We start from the raw sequence: 17,894 nt of genomic DNA, 5'->3' as shown, positions 1-17,894 counted from the left end.
CATGGAGGTAAAGTAATGTATCTGGACATATTTTCATACAGTATGTTTCCATTTGGAAAATCATGTAGCTAAAGTCATCAAAAAATCTTGTGAGGGAGAGTTTGTCTGTAATAGCAATTAAGTGTGACTGCAGATATTCCTGTTACAGGCCACTTATCCTTTACCAGGCAGTGAAATGTCTGGGCTGGCTAAGTCAATTTAGCAAAGATTTTTCAACAAATCTTACATGGTGAAATCCTGGACTTTGTGAAGTCAATGGGAGATAGGAAGTCACTGGGAAATATGCCACTGATGGCAGAGAAATAGAGTTTTCAACCTTGCTGACATGATCTCCTTGTGCTGATCCCGTTACTGTGAAGAGCATCCATGGCTGAATTCGGCTCACAGGGCTGGAAGTGTACCTTCTGTCCTGTGCTCCCTAGACAAAGGAAAGTGCGATACAAAGTTTATGTGAGAGATGTCCAACAATTGTAAATATCAAAAGTGCAATTGAGAAAAGGTGGATTTTGGGGAGGAGGGTGACTTGAGAGGATAGTAATTGCTAAAATCAGTCTTACTGTTTTCTTTGGGTTGACAAATTTAAGTAGTCATGACAGAGCCTCTGTAGCGATTGGGGTGTGAAGTCCTCTTGAGCCCCAAATAAATTAATATAAATAAATATGTAAAAGAGATCTGGAAATTTTGTGAGTTATTCAAATGTGAGACTGGAAATGCCGTATCAGATTACCATCTCATCTCTCTGGGTAACTTTATAATTAAAACAAATATTGATTTAATTTGTGCAGTGTCACAATATTTGTTGAGTTAAAAGCTCAGGGATTTTATTTACTGGAGATAGAGGTTACAAATGCTGCTCCTTCAGTTGCAAGTGTGGTAAATGATCTTTTTTTGTCTCAAAAACCCAACAAGGTGGGTTGGGTGTCACCTGTCAACCCGACAGGTGACATGATGAATACATACCAATATAATGACCGGACAATTGCTGGGAGATTTTTCAATCACGGTGATATTTAAGAAACTGCCACATGGGCTTTAATTCGTGATACTGAGTCAACTTAGGCTGAGCTGACCAAGGTGGATATCCAAGATGGACGGAGTGAGTGGCCTCGGAAGGGTGCTCCGTTAGCTAAGGAGAGCTTGGACCTGATGCATGGCTTTTTGGAGAGCAGAGATCTACATCTCTCATGCCCACCTTTCTGCAGTGCACTGTTCTTGCACTCTATTTTGGGAAAAGGATGCAAAAGTCATTGTGTGGGAGAATGAGTCACAATGGGTGACGCATTTGATTAGCATAGCTTCATTTGGTGACTAGTGTGTGACGGAAGCCGGTACTAATTTTCTGTAATTTTTTCAGAAGTTGTAGAAAACACGAAACATTTATCTTTTGGGGGCTGTGAAACTGGGTTTGGTGTCACAGATTTCTTCCATGCCCTTCAGCAAGTGGCATGGGCTGACTATTTCTCAGCTCCCCAACTTAAAATGCCATGGGTACAATTTCCCTGGCCTCTGGGAATGGAGGTGGGGCAGTAAAGAAAGAAAAAAAAAAAGGCTGAGTACTCAGATATTGCAATAAATTAGGCCATATTAACATGGAAAACTTAAACATGGGGAAAAAAGAGAATTTTGCTGTAAGATTTAGTAGCTGGAAACACAAGCTTTAATAAAGGCTCATACCACATCCGGGCATGTAGAGTCTTTTTATCACATATGTGCACCTGATTGCAAGATGTGAGCTCACCTCCTTTCTTCACTTGAATTTGTGGGCTGGAGCTCTGGGGCATCATGAGGCCAATGTCTTTCCCTGTGGTGCCAGCCAGCAGCTTCTTCCCATGTGAAATTGCATGCTGTGTTTGGGATGCAGATCTCGGAAGACAAAAAATTCACAGGGTTCCCATTCTTTTCGTTTTTTTATTTTTACAGCCAGTCTCGGTGGCTTCAAAGCTGGAGGCTGGTGAATACAATAGATAGCCTGCGTGGCAGCTTTGTGGGAAGGATGGAAGGAGGCAGCAGAGCGTTGCTTTTGCAGCATTTTCCTGGTCTAATGGCGTTTGCTGCTCTGGTTCCTGCCATCCTCTGGGCTGTCCTGTAAATCAGCTTACCCTGTTTTGTAATTCTGGGCTTATCTGTACAGCAAGTGGTGAAGATTATGCAGGTGCCACCCGCTCCATGAAGATCACAAGAACATTGGAACCACTGATGAAGCTGGTGCTGAGCTGCTGGCAAGTTCTAGGTAGAAGACAGTGGCGGGTGGTTGCGGTCAGAGTTGTCCTTCTGGTTGTTCTGGAAGTTTTCTGAATGCTTCATGCTTGAAACATGGGCTGTTTGAATTGCTGTACTAAGCAAAAAATGAAAGGCTTTCCTCAGAGGATTCAAGGCATTAATTTTAGAGCTGAGTAGAAGAGACTTTTTTTTTTCTTTGCTAACCTAGTAGCTCTCAGCAGATAAAAGGGACTGGGAATGCATTTGGGACTTAGCCAGTACTATTTAAAGTAAGTGGATTAATTCTGTTTGTCCCACTTCTCTCTTGCTTGCACGGCTGGTCCCAACTTCTATGAACACTAAACGAAAGAAACTTGTAGCTCTAAGAGGGAGTGTAAATTGAATTATGCTGCGTTTACTTGTGTTCTTGTTGTGCCTGTGACAAGAAAGACTCTAACCTCCATTTATATAGAAAGGGGCAAATTAATGAGGATTTTCAAGTTCCTTGTTTGGTCACTTAATTGGCTGTATGACAAAGAGCTCTGCAGTGCGTGTCAAACAACTTTCAGAGTCCTCTAATGATTTGTGCATTGCTCAACTCCTGATGCCATTCTGCACAGCGTGTTGGGCGAGGTATCGTTGTTAAAGTGGCTGGAATAAATTGGCTAGCAGTGTGCATACAATGTCGTATATTAACTATAGCTACAGGGAGTACTTTTAGCAGCTTTTTCAAGAGATCAAGATGTTTGCCCATCAGCATCAAAGTGCCCCAAACTTTCATTTAATATAATTAAAAGGACATCTGAAAGAAGTGTGACTCGCAGCGGGGTTCTGTGGTTTGGTAGCCCTTTGTTAAAACTCTGTGAACTTAATATACTTCACAGCTTGAGGAACCTGCACTTGATTTGTGTCAACAAGAGCAAAACTAGAAATCCCTATCCTGCATGTTTCTGCTGCGGTGAGCCTGTTGTTAGGGGAGAGCAGGATCAAAGCAGCAGTCTTGGGTTTGTCACTGGACTCCGAAATTCTTCGCATAAATATTAAAAAGGAGGGTGACCGCATATTTCTCTACCTACAGCTGAGCTACACCTATGGTTATATGCCCACACATAACACAGCAAAACTGAGAGAAGAATCTAGTGTTTTCTATGTTGCTATGTGCTTACTGTCTGCTTTAGGTTGAGTCAGTCCTGGAATCTGGTGGCACTGGTAAAAAGTCTCAGTATAAATTGCCGTAGAGGTCAGTGGGAGACGTCCTTTTGATTTGGACTGTTAGAGGAAAGGATGAGTCTCATGGACTCCCTAGGAGTTCCCTTGAAAGCTATGGATATTCTGTCAAAGAGGCATTTCTTGTTTGCAAGCCATTTTCCTTTCTTGCTACAACTTTGCTCACTTCCCCGGTGTAATTACTCCAGCGATTGCTTGTATAGTCTCAAATCCCAAACAGTAGGGCAGCAAATACAGATGATTCATAAATGCAGTTCTCAGCTTATTCTGCAGGGAAGATCTCATTAGATGAAATAGATCGTATGTTATTTCCTTCTTCCCAATCAATTCCCTTTATTTCAGTCCTACAGATGCCTTCTGACCTTAAAATATTCTTCCTCGTATACTCAGCAAAGCAAAACCATAACCTGTAATTTGTAACCTTCTTCTGTTTCTCAGATCTCCTGGGTTTTTGTGTGCTCCCATTAGGAGATTATTGGTAGTTCAAGGCCAAGATTGCAAACCTTGCATGCCTAGTGCAAGACCATTAATTCCATAGTTAAGCATTTTGTAGGTGGCCTAATTTTAATAAAGGTCAGTGCCTTTCTTCTCACTGCAGTGAGTTCTCAGTGCCACTGAAATTCAGGCCATTTGAGTCAGTACAGTTCCTGTAGCCACAGCATAAACATTTGCTGTAGAGTTGAAAAGAGAAGGTTGTATGCTCTTTCTTGAGAGCCTTTGCTCTCAATCTATGGAGCGATTTTAGAAATTCCTCTGCAAGGTTGGGGGAAGATCTCCTCTTGCCTTTGCCATGAGTAGTAGGTTTTGGCTCAGTTCACCAAAACCGGTACCATCAGTTGCCAAACACCACTCTGGTGCTAGATGTAGGCTAGTGTTTCTGGCTTAGTTTTGAAGGCAGAAGCGGAGATTAGCAGTAGATATTCTAATGATTTATTTCTTTTTAAGCACTCGTTGAGGTTCAGCTACTTTCAATCTAAATATGTGTTTGTCCATTTCACTGAATATTATAATTGTTTTGTGATTACCTTATTGCTTTGTAAAAAGCCTTAGACAGTGGCTGGGCTTCCCTGTAAGAAATTGTCTTCAGTGTGCTTACTTATGCTTTGACCAGAGACAAATTTTAATTTGAAATTAAAAGAATAAATGACAAGGCAAAAAACCATCCAAGGGTGAAGAGCCTTGTCAGACAGATTTGAAGGCACTTCTCAGCTAAGAAGTCGGATTTAACACCATCATTTAGCCAAAATGACATTTTCCTTGTTTAGCTGAAGAAATGAGATGTGCATCTATTTTTGACCTGAAGTCCCACAGAGCAGATGACTGTTCCAGTTTAATTGGTGACCCCTGTGTAGTGGGATCGGGTGCCATTCATTTGCCTCTAAAAAGACATGTCATTTCCTGAGCTAGTCCCTTTCAATGCCATAACCTTGACAGAAGTGGCTCCTTGCATGCCCAGATCCATGCTTTCATGCTGGTCCTCTTCTCCAAAGGGCCCATTCTGGCTGCACCAGGTACATTCAGAGTTAATGGGAGTTTCTCTTGTACTGGTGCTTTTTCTGGCCAGAGGCAAGAATCACACAACTTCCAGCAGAACTTGCCATCAATGGCATTGATTGTGCCTTTAACTCAATTACTTTGGAGGCTTGCAAATATTGATAGCTTAAGAAAAAGTTTTGTTTTAGCACTGGGTGTTTCATATGTATACAGAGCAAAACCAGCTGTTCTTGAGCAAGGAAGCAGGTAAGCTTTTTTAAAGTACCACCGCTTTGCAGTAGGATAAAGGAAAAAAGAGCAGAACGTTGAGATCATTGAACCATATCCACATTTCAGTGCATCTGCTTTCTGTTGGTTTTTCATTTTCACTGTGCACTGTGGACCTGAAAGGGGTTTTATGCTTTTTTTCTCTGCTGATTTGCCATGAAACCTCAAGCTGCTGTTAAAAAGTGGGCTAGTAATGTTTTCACATGCTTCAAATAAAGATGATAATGCACTTGTTTTGGAGCAGTACCTGGAGACCTCAGGCAGGACCGGAACCTTAGGCCGTAAGCACAGCCTGATGCTGTGTCTGTGTGATTGCACAAACACCTTTGGTACAGGGATAGCTGTACAAGCACTGCTTGTTTCATGCACCAGCTGTGATTTTAGTCTACTGATGCAAAGCACAGCCTTGTTGCTCCTTCTATCCTAATTTTTGAAAGTGCATTGCATGAAATATTCCTGTGAGATCAAGGAAGACAAGTGTTAGCAGTATGAGACAGGGCTTTAAAAGTTATAAACTGCAGATATTTTAGTTAGAGATGTCATTGCAAAAGTGGTGCTTTAATGCCCTGTGCCACTGTCCTCATTCTCCCAAAGCTGCTATAGGAGGTAAGACTTTGATGTAGGTTCCATGCAAAATGATGTATACAGTGTGTTCAGTCTCCTTTTAAGGAGGTGCTCCTTTGTAAGGAAGGACAAACTGCATATTTGAAAATTACGCAGCACAAGGATTCAACCAATATTCCCTGTAGCACCTGCTGGTATTCACTTGTCATGAAGCAGTATTTTCTCCAGTTGTAAGTTTGTTGGCATTTTTGTTCTTCCATTAGCTGCTCAGCGAGAGGCCAAAATGAACAATAAAGGTTTGGAGAGGTCCTAACTCTAGGAGAGCTGCTGGTTTTCTAAAGTTAGGGTTGCTGTGCTTAAGCACCATAGCACAATGCAGTCTGGTCCCAAGTTTGGTAATGAGATGAGTACGTACGTCTAACATCTCTTAGTGATTTCCAGTGTTGACTCCCAATTAAAGACAGATTTTACATTACAGAATCTGCTTTTGTCAAAGAGCAGTGCCTTGGACGTTGGTATGGTGAGAGATAAATAAATGGATGTGGTATCACTGGATATATACTCCCCTCCTAGGTTTAAACTGTGTCACATAGCCAGATATTCTCACCAGACATTTCTAGAGGGGGAGAAGATAGAACTAAATGAACAAGCAAAATTCAGTTTTATGGAATGAAGCAGCTGTCACAAAGGAAATCAATGGGATATGTACGATTGGCCTTTTAGTAATGTATAATTACTGTAAGACTCCTAATTAGTTGCCTTTTGACAATATATCTTTTAATACCAATCTGTAAGTGTCTGAGAAGGAAGGTTTACATTCTGTTTCTGTTTTGTAACCTCAGGACAAAATCAAGAAATCATGAGCATATGCCCTTATTTGGGGAAAAAATCTCCCTCTGCAATTTATTAATATTTATTTACATTGAATGTACACTCTGTGGTGCTATATAACTGCATAATGAAATGGATCACCATCATGGGATTTGTCTTCTATGCTTGGCATGTTCTTGCTCTTCTCTCGATGTCCAATTGTAGCCACTGCTGGAGACATGAAAGGTCCACTGAATCTAATATTCTCTGACCCAGGATGGTTGCTCTTTACAGGCTTGTATTTAGGGGGTTTGGCTTTGCATGTATAGGTACCCTGACGTCACAGGCAGCATATGGCTACACCTACATATCTCGGGATAGAAAGGCAGATGGAAAGTCTTTCTTCTTGGTTCCCTTCTGCCATGCCCTTCTTCCCTCATTTGATCTTAGGCTATAAACAAGCAAGCTATGTCTTGTGAAAACTTTCCCTTGATGTCGTTTGAGTTACTTGAGTTGTCCTTCTCCCTGGGCATACGTGTGCTTGTGCTGTCTATACATTAAGCCCCAGCAACCATGGCATTGGTTTGGTGCCATGCTGTGGGTGATGTTGAGGTATGTTTGGATTCCAAGCCCCACATTTTTATTTTGCATGAGGCTCACAAGGGTGCTTTGGAAATTGTTCACCCAGTTGAGCTGCATTTGGAAGAGGGATCAGGCAGGAGAAGAGAAGAAAACCACAGCAGAGGAAGTCCTTTAGCTTGGGAAGCAAGGACAGGGTCTTCAGTGAGGTAAACAGGCAGCATCCTTTAATAGGTGTTGAGTTCTTCAGGGATAGGATTAATCTGATGTGACTTTGGACACCTAAATGGGGATAATACTTGGTGTAGTTCCTTCTACTTTCAGCAGGGAGAGAAACTAGAGAGTGTCTGGGCTCCTGACTTGGCTGCATGTTAAATTCTTGAAGTGAGGTGGGTTGAAACTAGGTCAGAACTTTCCTAGCTCCCTCTGAAAGTCCCCACCTTTATCAGGATCACCAGAGAGCTCAGGTAAAACCTATCACGCCATCAACTCTCAAGCACACCTATCTCATGCCTTCTTCATTTCAAAAGTCCTCCGTCAGGGCTAACCCTCCTTCCGCTGGTCACTGACAGGCTTTCCTGGGAGCTTGGCACTGCTGCTTCTTCTATGCTGGAGCTTCATCAGACCACAGTCATTGGAGCAGGTGCCAAAACCAAAACCACCTAAACCATGACGGCTCAGCTTAAATACAAAGACACAGGCCAATCCTTGTCCTGTGTGCCTGCCTTCCCACAGTTCCTGCTCCCCTGCCCGACTTTTCCCAGTTGGCATCTCTGTCTCAAGAGACACTGTTGCTTTAACATCTGTTTTGTTTCATTTAAACACCTACCTCAGCTCCTGTCCAAAATGCAAACATTTCGTTAGCACCTCATTTCCTTGGCTTCAGCCTGCAGCACTCAGCCATCATTAAGTGTTGCACTCAGAAATATAATGTGGGGAACACTTGATTAATGCACTGAGACAGGTGAGAGCAGTGACCCTCTGGGAAAAGCTATGGACTAAATTCATCTCGGATGTAACGCCAATGAAGACAGTCTACCAGCTTTGTTCGGATACGTGCTAAGAACCTGACCCAAAGTCCTTGGAAATCTTTCTGGAGCTTTTGCGTCAGACCCCAGATCCAAAGTGCTGTGAAATGGATGGTTTCAGGTTAGTCACTTCAAGAGCATGGATGCTCATCAGCACCGCATCCATTGGGTGGAGAGTACACACTGTGCAGAAAGCGGCACATTAGGCCTAATTGGTGTTCTCTCTCAAACTTTGCAGGCACACATGCACACACATTTAAAAAAAAAAAAAAAAAAATGCATTAGATGGTAGATAAACTAATTTTTCTGGGGAAAAATCTTTGCAGCAGATGTTTCAGTGTAACACAAATATTTCGGCATCTGTTTCATGTTTTGACAAATAGGCATTACCTGTCCATCCAGAGTCAGGAGCTGGATTTGCTGCAAAGACTCTTTCCACCGTTCAGATATTGATAAAAGTATCCAGGATATTGTTTTAGCAGAGATTTAAAGACACCATTAGTAGCTGAGCTAAATGGAAGTAAGGCAAATTGTAGTCTGCATGATAACATTGAAAGGGGGGAAAAATCCTCATTTTCTGCTTTCCGTGCATAAAAGATCTTTGCAAGAAAACACTATGTTGTGTAGAACCTGCACAGGAAAATAGTCAAGCTTTTTGGTCACTGGAACAGAATACTAACTCCTTTTTGCCTGTAAAGAGATAAGCTACCAAAGTAAACTATAGAATTTTATTAAGAGCTACAGAGATCAGTCTTCCAGATTTTAAAACCCTAAAAAAAACCCACTTAAATGCTATGGATTTTTAGTATTTCTTCTTGACTATTAAAGTCAACCAGTTTTTTGTTGTGCACATATTAAATGTGTTAAGATGATTTTTAGACTATTTAGGAAAATCAGTTTAATAATCAGTTTAAGAAATTGATTTATGGTTAATAAGTTCCACTTAACAGCAAATGAGAAAGGGATTCCAGTCCTGGATTGTAAAGGCTGGACAGCAAAAAGACTAGAGGACAAGATTTTCAGCCATTTCAGTTTGCTTCAGTGGTTGAAGTATGGGTTACTCCATACCTTGGGAAACCAAGCTGTGAGGCTCAGGAGAAACGTTGTCTGTTAAGCAAGGGACCAGGGCAGTAGCTGCCAGGGAGGGGAAGATCTGTTTAAGGTACAGGAGAGGTTTGGCACAAGAACAAATGAGTTAATTGATCATGAATAAATGAAGGCTGGAGAGTAGGAGCTTTGTACTGTCAGAGGAGCCCGATTCTGGCTCAGTCTTCCAATAGAAACCATGGTGGTATGAGAAACCTTCCAACCTCAAGGACATTTAGGATAAAGATGCACATGGCAATGTCTCAGTGAAATGTCTTTGCTGGGATTAAAAGCACCAGCAGTGGCAGGTCTAGCTGTCTTTGCTTTTCCTTGAACCTTGCTGTAATTGAAATTTTTTTTAAGGTCACCTGGATATAGCAATAAAATCAAATTCTGGTTTGATGTGATTATATTCTCCCATTGCACATTTGTATCTGACCATGACTGGTGAGTGAGTCAGGATGCCCCACACTCTCTGTGCCATGTGTTGCCATTGTAACACTCCTCCTGAGGGCTCTGCTGGAGAATGGACCATGCCCTATCTTCTTTTCACGTCATGTTGTACAGGTGGGTTTAGAAACACTGTCAGGAGTAAATACTGAAGTATTTCCATGGAAGTGAGCCCATGGGGCATCCTTTGGGCTTTCAGCATGTTGAAATCCCATGGGACTGTCCTTGCCTTGAAGAACAGAGGTGTGGGTTTGATGCCTACGTATTCAGCGTACAGAAAATTATTAAGAATGGCAACTTCATCTCAAAGGGAAGGTTGGTTTCTGCAGTCAGCATTAGCTGGCAGTGGAGGTGTTTCTTTGTGGGGCAGGCCTGCCTGGTGGCTAGATACTAACCAGCAGAAGAAAGCACAATCAAAGTACCTTTTTTTTTTTTCCTTTGCACAATCAGTTCTACTAACTGGTACAGCTGGTCTCATTAAAAAATGTTAGCTGAAAGGTAGTTGAGTCAGCTCTGGTTAGCAACTAAATGGGGGTTTTAGGTTGATGTCCTGGTTTCAGCTGGGGTAGACTTAATTTTCTTCCTAGTAGCTGGCATAGTGCTGTGTTTTGGATTTAGGATGAGAATAATGTTGATAACACACTGATGTTTTAGTTGTTGCTAACTAGTGTTTACACTAAGTCAAGGACTTTTCAGCTTCCCATGCTCTGCCAGGTGCACAAGAAGCTGGGAGGGGGCACAGCCAGGACAGCTGACCCAAACTGGCCAAAGGGATATTCCATACCCTATGATATCATGCTCAGTATATAAACTGGGGGGGAGTTGGCCAGGGGGCAGTGATTGCTGCGCAGGGACTGGCTGTGCATCGGTCGGCGGGTGCTGAGTGGTTGCATCACTTACTTTTCCTGGGTTTTGTTCCTCTCTTTCTCCCTCTTGTTTTCCTTTTTATTACAATTTTTTGTTGTTGTTGTTCTTGTTCTTGTTATTATTTTATTTTAATTATTAAACTGTTCTTATCTCAACCCATGAGTTTTCTTACTTGTACTCTTCCGATTGTCTCCCCCATCCCACTGGGAAGGGGAGGGTGAGCATGTGGCTGTGTGGTGCTTGGTTGCCGACTGGGGTTAAACCACGACAGTTGAGCAAAACCTTCAGGTTGGGTAGGCTCTACTGCTGTAATTTTGCAATCATGAGGTCAGTGCGGTTTCATGTGATCCTGGATGGCATCCAGATTAACCTGTGGGAAGCTCTCCGTGGGAGAGCTCTTTGTGCATGGCAGCCCAGGGCAGAAGGTGCACCACAGGAGGGACTGAAGTTCCTACCGCGAGGCTGACTCCTTCCTGAATGGAACGATTTGAAATATAGTGTCTTAACTAAATCTCTACAGGCACCTGCTGCTTCTCTGGATGAAGTGGCGTAACTCAACTGTGTCTGTGTCTTCATGACTGCCTGCCAGAGGTTATGTGGTGGGAAGCGCTTTAAGGAGCGTAGCCCTTGTAGATACTAAATACCTTCCTTGGGTGCCCCAGCCCTACTCTTGAATTTTGGTGCTGCAGGTAGCAGCAACCTGCTTCACAGATGGGTTTTGAAATCTATTTTCCTCCATGTTTCCTTAATGATTTCCTCATCTCACATCTGCCCCCCCCCAACCTCTAATTCCTTCTTACTCCAAGCCCAGAGCTGCTGATCACATAAGCAGAAAAGCGCTATTCCCAGCTTGCATTTAGAATAAAATCAACATTTCCTCCTTCTTCCATTTGATGAGATAAAAGATGCCTAGCTCCATTGCAGGCTGCCCCAATGGGTGGGGAAATGAGATGCTGTCTTCTCCCTATAAACTGATGTGTGTGGAGGATGGGACTGAGCGTATATCAGAGGTCTCAGTGGTGCTTTAGGTTTGCTAGAGCCCTTTCTCACTCGATCCCTCTCCCGTGCAGGCCATGGTGGAGACGATGAACAACCTCCTGCAGCCTCAGGCTCTGAATGCATGGAGGGACCTGAACGCAAACGAACAGCAGCGCGCAGCCACCAAGTTACTTGACACCGTGGAGGACAGTGCCTTTGTTCTGGCTGATAACCTGCTGAAGACGGACATCGTCCGGGAAAACACTGACAACATCCGTAAGGGACAGATCCCATAAATACCAAGAACAGCCGGAGGGAGAGTAAAGGCTGGGAAACCTGGCTTCGGTCTTGGCCCCTAGATTGACTGGAGAGCAATTTGTTAGATATGTCTTGGTCCTTTGTCCGAAGGACTTAGAAGTCTTTCCAAAAGAGCCTAAAGGAATAAGGCAGCTGTCTACCCTTGAAATCCCATGGAAAATGAGCACCTAACATGCCCTTATTACTCCTGGCTTTGAGAGCAAAATCGGTGCTAGAGCAATGAGAGCACCGCTTCACAGAGAGATTGTTCATCGTAATGCAATTGTGTTTCATTTCGTACAAATTTGTGTCTTTATTTAGCTGATTGTTGATTTTAATTAAAAAACAAGCATGACAGAAAGCACTAGCACTCCCACTGTGCATATGTAAAATGAGAAGAACTCTTCTTTCTATTTCTATGAATACAGATCCCGAGCACTGATAACATTTACAGAAAGTACCAATCGCCAGTGGCAAAGTACTAGCATTTTCAGATTTTCATTTTAACTATTGTCCTTAATATCCTGAGGTTCTTGTTTACAAGAACTGGTTGTCTTTTGTCTTCCACAGAGAGTAAAATTTATTTGCTTTTTTTTTTTTTAATTAAATTTAAAACTTCTTCAGGGCAAAGATTTAAAAAGAAATAGGAGCCCAAACAGAGTCTAGCGTGAAACATTGTAAGTTGATTCCTCTGCTCTCAGATGGTCTGGAACACCATTTTGTAGCTTTGAAGTGTCATGTCAAAGATTATTTCTGTAGAGATTTTTCTTAGTGTCGGTCTCTCTTGCAAACAGAGCTGGAAGTTGCGAGACTAAGCACAGATGGGAATCTGGAAGATCTGAAGTTTCCTCAGAACATGGGCCACGGGAGCGCCATTCAGCTGTCAGCAAATACCTTGAAACAAAATGGTCGAAACGGTAGGTCCAGCACCTCCGGCCATGCCAGTCTCATGAATCTGTTGTGCTTTAAGCATTGTTTTGTGTTTAACCAGTTGTAAGTATAGTATTAATCGCTATGTTAATATTTAAATTAACAGTAGCATCAGTTGCTCATGCCCTTGACTGCAAGCTAAGTTGGCTGATTGGGAATGTAGTATATTGCTAAGTGACTCACAGCCTTCAAAAGTATTATGTGCTGGTAAAAATGCATCAGATCCTTAAATGATGTGGCTGTGGGGGCACAGTGCTGAGTCCAGAGAAGTGCTTTTAACTGCTGTTTTCTGCAGTAGGAGGCTTCAGATGGGATAAGAAGCTTGTTTGAGTAAACTGCTTCACAGTGGGGAACTATACAAATATCTGAAAAGGGAGAGGGAAGAAACTATAGTAGCAAATATTAGTAAGGAGCCAACATGGCAGAAAAGGTTGATTAACTGTTATGAGTCTAAATCTTCAGTGCCTTTCTCTCTGAAGCTTTTGAACCTCCTGATATAGCATGAATTAAAGACGTTGTTATATGTGAATGGTCTACATGCTGCCAAGCCATTTATTTCCAGACCAGGAATTTGAGCAGACATGTTTGTTGATCTCTACAGTCCCACTATAGACCAACTTCAAACTCCCAGTCTTTCTACTAATGAGCCTAACATACTCCTATTTCTGAGTTCCTTTAAAATTTAACCTGTGAGCAGGGGGAAAGAACTCTAGTACAGGCTTTGATCACTGCAGGCAAAACGTGGAGTGATAGGGCAGTATTACAGCCAGACCAGATGCGTTAAAACTGCCAAAAATTTCTGACAACTGTTGAGAGAAAAGTTCGGTATGGTGGTTCAGAAAGAAAGTTTTGCCATTGGCTTCCTTGATGGGGTTTGGTACCTTTGCATGTAGGATTTGAAGACAAGTTTCTTTTAGAGACACTGTAAAACCCAAGATGCATAGCAAAACTCCAGTGGCACAGGAGTTTTACTCCGCTAGTGGGCTTTGGAGGTTTGTAAGGAAAGAGAAACTGTGTTGGCAGCAAGGAACGGCAAGTCTGTATTTCTAAGCATGGTATCACTGGAGTTCTGGTCAAATCAGGAGAACCCCATCTATCAATTTGCACCAGCTTGGCACCTACCCAGAGGTCACAAAAGAGCTAGAAATAAAATTATCATAGAAGGGTTTAGGTTAGGAGGGACCTTTGGAGTCAGTCATCCTTCCTCAGAAGCTGGGGTGATTCCTATAGAAACAAAAAAATACCTCCGCACAACTAATACATATAAAGGCAAACTAATCACATTCAATTCTTTTTTATAGCCTCTGAAATAATGTGCAAAACAGAAGGCAAACTGGATGGTGTCAGTTAAAAACAGTTGGCTGGTAGCCTGGGTTTTCTGCAGGCTCCCTAATAGTGGGTTTTTTTGTGGAAGAGGGGATATCTGATTGGCAAATTAAGAAAAGAAATATATTTTTTAATGAAATTTCTGCAATTCTGTTTTACCCTTCATGTGAGAATAGAATTGTGTTGGAAAGTTTTGGATTCCTTCTCCCAGATTTGTCCCCACACTTTTCTGAGGTAGTCTTAATTTATTAATGGACTAAATTACAGTTTTATACTGCATCCTTGCAATAGGCCAGAACAAAACATGTTTCCCAAGCATAGCCTGGAAAATAAAGTGTTATGTCAGGTGGGAAATGGGCCACCTGGCCTCTTTTCTCTGGAGCCAGTTACACCCACTGATGCCAAAAATAAGCCCACCTTCTCTGTCTGTCTTCCACTGATCTGTTTGCTTGTAAAAGTTTGTTTTGAGAGAGGCAGCTCTGCCCTTCTTATCCATGGACCGCTTATTGCACCTCATGGTGCTCATTGGGGTTGGCAGGAGGAGGTGAGTTTTCATATGCCACATCTTGGTCCTTTCACATTTTCTCAGAGAAGTTTTAAAGTTGGTTCAGAGGAGAGATTTGTCATCTGAAAAAAAAACGTCAGTGCACTGACCTGGATATCTAACCTCTTACTGCTCTTCTAGGTGAAATCAGGGTGGCTTTTGTGCTGTACAACAACCTGGGCACCTATCTCTCCACGGAGAACGCCAGCATGAAGTTGGGAACAGAAGCAATGTCGACTAATCACTCCGTCATTGTCAACTCCCCTGTCATCACAGCAGCAATAAACAAAGAGTTCAGCAATAAGGTTTACCTAGCTGATCCCGTGGTGTTTACTGTCAAGCACATCAAGGTGAGTGAGTTCAAAAAGCACTTTTGTTTTTCAATTTCTAAAACAAAGTGATGCAAAAGTTGGCTGATGTGAGGCCCCCAGCAGTCCTTGATTAGAATTTGAATTATACATTTGTTCCTTTGCACTTTGTGTTATTTATGGAGAATGTCTCTTTTACATTGCATTAATAAAAGTAAAGAAAGAGTCTCCTTTGAGCTGATGCCCATTGCTCAGTTGCTGACACACGTCATTCTGTAATTAAAAACTACCAATATATTAGAATAGACCATAATATTATTTTATCATGGTGGCAGGGGATATTAGGGGAAAGTGGAATTACAGTGAAAGCGGACAGCTAGTCCTCCTGTTAGCCAAGCACAGTCATTGCAAAAGTTGATTGCTTAAAACAATTAATTTCTCTACTCTGCAATGCAAATGAAGCAATCTGATTTTGAAGAGCTGGATTTAGTCTGGCTGAAATTAATCAAGAACAAAGAACTAAGTTTGCATTATCAAAGAGAGCAGCAACAATCTAACTTTCTCTGGTATTGGCAAGTAATACTTGATGTATAAATCACTGCTGATTGTTTATCCAAAATTAAAAGGGTGAGAGTTACAAAGTGCCTCTGGAAAAAGAAAAATAGTGCATTTAGAAATGTCTGAAACCCTACCATTTTTATTGCATTTATGCATTTCTTCCCTGCAGCAGTCAGAAGAAAATTTCAATCCAAACTGTTCATTCTGGAGCTATACAAAGCGTACAATGACAGGGTATTGGTCCACCCAGGGATGTCGACTCCTGACAACTAACAAGACGCACACGACATGCTCCTGCAATCACCTAACCAACTTTGCGGTCCTGATGGCACACGTGGAAGTTAAGGTAGGTGTTGCAGATTCACAGGCTGCCAATGCACTGGGCACAAAAAGTGGCCAATATAACACCATTTTGTTACTGCAAATGGAGCTGAGCAGGGAAATTGCTGTGTGACAGTAACTCCAACGGTAGAAACCATCTGGTGTAAATCTCCGTTCTGCTGTATGGTGAGACAGGAGATAGTCACACCAATGCAAAGCCTGTCTTGAGCTCCTGGCATGGGCAGCTCTTAGCTTAGGAGGACGAGTGAGCAGAATTAGCTGTTGCCACATCCTTTGCTTACTGGTGCAGAACTCCTGGCTGGGTCCTTGCTCGTGGGGTCCTCACTGTGCCACCAGGGAGTAGCGAGCACCCTGGCTGATGGGACAGAAACATGCAGAGCCTGGCTCATAGGGATGCGAGTTGTGTGTCCTGCTTGCAGCAGCTGCAGATACACTGCCGCACATGTTTGTGTGAGGTGCATGTGTGGACCCAAAAGTATTTTCCAGCTTCCAACTAGGGGAAAAAGATACATTCTCTGCGTCTCACTATGTGACAGCGAGCTACACATAAAAGGGAAGCTCCTTATACCATCCTGCATAGACTGTACATCTACCCGAGGCCAGTACATGATCAGCTAGTTCCCTTGCCTGCATTTAGGTCCATGGTGTAATTCTGGCTTCCCACATGACTATCCCCACTGGAGCTAAAGAAGTTACTCCTGAAGATAGATGTTTCTCATGGTAGCAGTGGCTTCGGGAGTGCCCATTTGGGATTTTATTTAAGAACAGGAGAATGGTTGAGATGGTCCTCCATTTCCTGAGCTGTTTTGGCTGTCTTTAGTTGAGAACAGTCTCAGCTGCTGTAGAAAGAAAAGGAGAAGGCCCTGAGGCCCAAAGGATTTTGGCCTAGTGATTTTCTGTGTTGCGGTGTCTCCATTTCATGTGCCTGGCACTACAGCAGAATCCACGGCTCTGAGCTGGATATGGATCTGGCATCTTCCATGCAGGCAGAACATTTCAGAGCCACTTCTGTGGCTGCATAACCACAAAAGCTATTATGGTTTTAAAAGACCTTTTCTCAAATAGTCTTCCAGTGTCACTCCTTTGTATATTTTTGTTTCACTTGATAATCTGAAGAGGAGTGTGAAGAGCCGCAATAAAAATATATATTAAAGCACCGTCATGCATGACCAAAGCTCTGCAAAAAAAGAAATGGGAGCCTGGCAGCACATTTGCCACAACAGCTGGGTCCAGCTGAGAGGGGCAGGATAGATTTGCTGCTGCTGCAGGATGACATATCCATTGTATTCTGCAGGAGTCACTGCCGGTCCAGGAGACATGCCATTAAATGGCTGTGGCATTATCCTGGGAGACGTCTGAAGAAATGGCCTATTCAGAGCACATGTTTACAGGTTAATGGCATTCTGCAGTCCAAGTCTGTTTTTGCCAATTTCCTACAACTGCTTGAATTTTCAAAAGAAATGTGTGTTTGACTCATTATCACCTGCCTGGAGTTAACAGATACACCTGAGTCACTGAAGTCAGAGGTTGCACCTGGGAAAGGCAGATAGCTTTCCACTCCACTGATGTGAATGAGGGCGATCCCTACTGTGTGGTGTAGATACAGGCTAGCGCCGAAAAAGCCTCTTCCCAAACTGCGAGTAGGTCAGCCTTGTCTGCATGGCATTTCACCCAAACCTCATTAGACTAGTTGCGCTGGTGTTATCTCATCTTGCAGAAAGAGAATGTGAGACCCTTGTTTGCCCATGCTCAGCCAACAGGTTGGAAAGAGCTACAGCTGGAAGTTTCCCGAGTGACAAGCCAGTGTGCTATTAGCCAGCGGGTGTTTCTGGGTGTTAATGAGTGCCCTCAAGACTTTCAGGTCATGTTTTATCATTAGGCTGCAGCCAAAGTATCATTGCTGTAAGAGCCAAATTGGCTCCACTTTGTTGACTCTGATGCAACCACACAGCTCCCTGGCATGTCCGGTTTAGCAATCATCCCGGTCTGAGGGTGAAGGCAGGTGCATACCCTGCAAACATCTGCAACTCTTCCCTCCAG

General features: G+C 42.8%; 1 protein-coding gene across 5 annotated transcripts in view; it reads left to right on the top strand.

Moving 5' to 3' along the window:
• Positions 1 to 17,894, top strand: part of ADGRL3 (adhesion G protein-coupled receptor L3) — a 512,006-nt gene that overhangs the window by 427,891 nt on the left and 66,221 nt on the right. For all 5 annotated transcript variants that reach the window (XM_076336963.1, XM_076336965.1, XM_076336964.1 and 2 more), the window contains 4 exons: positions 11,642 to 11,825; positions 12,641 to 12,763; positions 14,788 to 14,996; positions 15,682 to 15,858. In XM_076336963.1, the coding sequence (XP_076193078.1) occupies positions 11,642 to 11,825; positions 12,641 to 12,763; positions 14,788 to 14,996; positions 15,682 to 15,858 (693 nt within the window). The remainder of the gene's footprint in view (positions 1 to 11,641; positions 11,826 to 12,640; positions 12,764 to 14,787; positions 14,997 to 15,681; positions 15,859 to 17,894) is intronic.

The sequence above is a fragment of the Aptenodytes patagonicus genome, chromosome 4 (genome assembly GCF_965638725.1).
Source record: "Aptenodytes patagonicus chromosome 4, bAptPat1.pri.cur, whole genome shotgun sequence".
Lineage (NCBI taxonomy): Eukaryota > Metazoa > Chordata > Aves > Sphenisciformes > Spheniscidae > Aptenodytes > Aptenodytes patagonicus.
The sequence above is the reverse complement of the archived record's forward strand: the minus strand, read 5'-3'. Positions and strand labels throughout refer to the sequence as shown.